The 1,633-nt window shown below is 65.0% G+C and overlaps 1 protein-coding gene across 1 annotated transcript; it reads left to right on the top strand.

Annotated features, from left to right (window-relative positions):
- Nucleotides 1-318: 318 nt before the first annotated feature.
- On the top strand, nucleotides 319-1,441 carry LOC116465884 (Golgi-associated RAB2 interactor protein 5B-like; the record flags this gene model as incomplete). The annotated part of the gene is made up of 3 exons (XM_032148805.2): nucleotides 319-647; nucleotides 818-972; nucleotides 1,047-1,441. Coding segments are annotated over exons 1-3 (700 nt in total), but the record flags the coding sequence as incomplete, so codon positions are not given.
- Between the last annotated feature and the right edge of the window lie 192 nt (nucleotides 1,442-1,633).

Below are 1,633 nucleotides of genomic sequence, written 5' to 3'. Positions count from 1 at the left end.
ACTCTCCGGGGGCCAGGGTCTGAGCCTCGCCTGGGGCCCTGCACCGCATAGGGCTGTTTGTTTGTTTGTTTTTGAGACGGAGTCTCGCTCTGTTGCCTAGGCTGAAGTGCAGTGTGGCAATCTAAGCTCACTGCCTGGGCAACAAGAGTGAAATTCCATCTCAAAAACAAAAAACAAACAAACAAAAAACTCCAGGCTGTATCCCTGGAGGAGAAGAGAACCAAGGTCCCCGGAGAGTTCCTGGAAGAGGCCCCTGTGTGTCCGATGAGGTCACAAAGCCCCTCCACCAGAGGCTCCTCCCCCAGAACCCTGCTGTCCACCCTGGCAGGGCCATGGCAAAGGCCCGTGTCTCCCAGCCTGGGGCATCCCCACGCTCTGTAACGCTGAGCTCCAGGCACCCGTGAAGCCCCAGGGGTCAAGGCTGGTGGGCCGGGGCTGGGAGGCCTGCACGCCTGGGTTCTGGGTCCCTAAACCAGTACCCATCCACCACAGCCACCATGATCTGGCTTCGAAACAGGAGGTGCCTTGAGCCGCTCCAGGGCACCCCGAAGTGGGTCCCCGTTCTGGGGGAGCTGCAAAAGACCCTCCAGAAGGGCGAGTACCTGCCCCTCCGTCCGCTGCCCATGTTCGAGAGTAACTTTGTTCAGGTCTCCAGTTCCCAGTGCCCCAGGGCTGAGAGGGACAGAGGGGAAGCAAGGCCTCCCATGCTGGGGGATCTTGAGAGGGAATGGGATTTAGCAGTCCCTATGTGGGCGACGATCAGGCTGCGGCTGCTGGAGGAAGGAGTGGTCCCAGCCCCTCTCCCTGGCTGTCCCAGGTGACCCATCAAGGGGGCCCGGTGTTCGTGAATCACAGAACCAACCGGCTGGCCATGGGCGTGGCCGCCTCCCTGCCCGGCCTGGTGTTGCCTGACATCTTGCTGATCGGCCAGCCCGCCGAGGACAGGGACTGCTCCGGCCTCGTGCTGACCAGGTGCTGCATCCCCCAACCCCTCGGCCGCCCCCTCCACCCCTCCTGCTCTAGACGCTCTGCTCCCCCTCTCCCAGGATGATCCCCCTGGACCTCGTCCACCTCTGCGTCCACGACCTCTCTGCCTGGCGCCTGAAGCTGCGCCTGGTCTCGGGCCGCCAGTACTACCTGGCCCTGGACGCCCCCGACAATGAGGTGGGCTTCCTGTTCCACTGCTGGGTCCGCCTCATCAACCTGCTTCAGGAGCCGGCTCCCACCTGGGCCCCCAGGACCATGCGCACGGCCCCCCTGGATGTGCCCCTGGCCAAAGCGCCTGCCTCCACCTGGCACCTGCAGGTGGGATCCCAGCTCCACAGACCAGGGCATGGCAGGCCCCAGGAACCCTCCGGCCAGATCCAGAGGGAACTGGGACCAAGAGCCCAAAGTCTAGGCCGGGGGCCTGGACCCCTGAGTCAGGGAGGAGGAGCTGGGGGCCTAGACTCCTGGGTCTGAGGGAGGAGGGGCTGGGGCCTGGACTCCTGGGTCTGAGGGAGGAGGGGCTGGGGGCCTGGACTCCTGGGTCTGAGGGAGGAGGGGCTGGGGCCTGGACTCCTGGGTCTGAGGGAGGAGGGGCTGGGCCTGGACTCCTGGGTCTGAGGGAGGAGGGGCTGGGGGCCTGGACTCC

Source organism: Hylobates moloch, unplaced genomic scaffold (genome assembly GCF_009828535.3).
Source record: "Hylobates moloch isolate HMO894 unplaced genomic scaffold, HMol_V3 SCAFFOLD_13175, whole genome shotgun sequence".
NCBI lineage: Eukaryota > Metazoa > Chordata > Mammalia > Primates > Hylobatidae > Hylobates > Hylobates moloch.
This window is presented reverse-complemented; position numbering and strand designations above follow the sequence as displayed.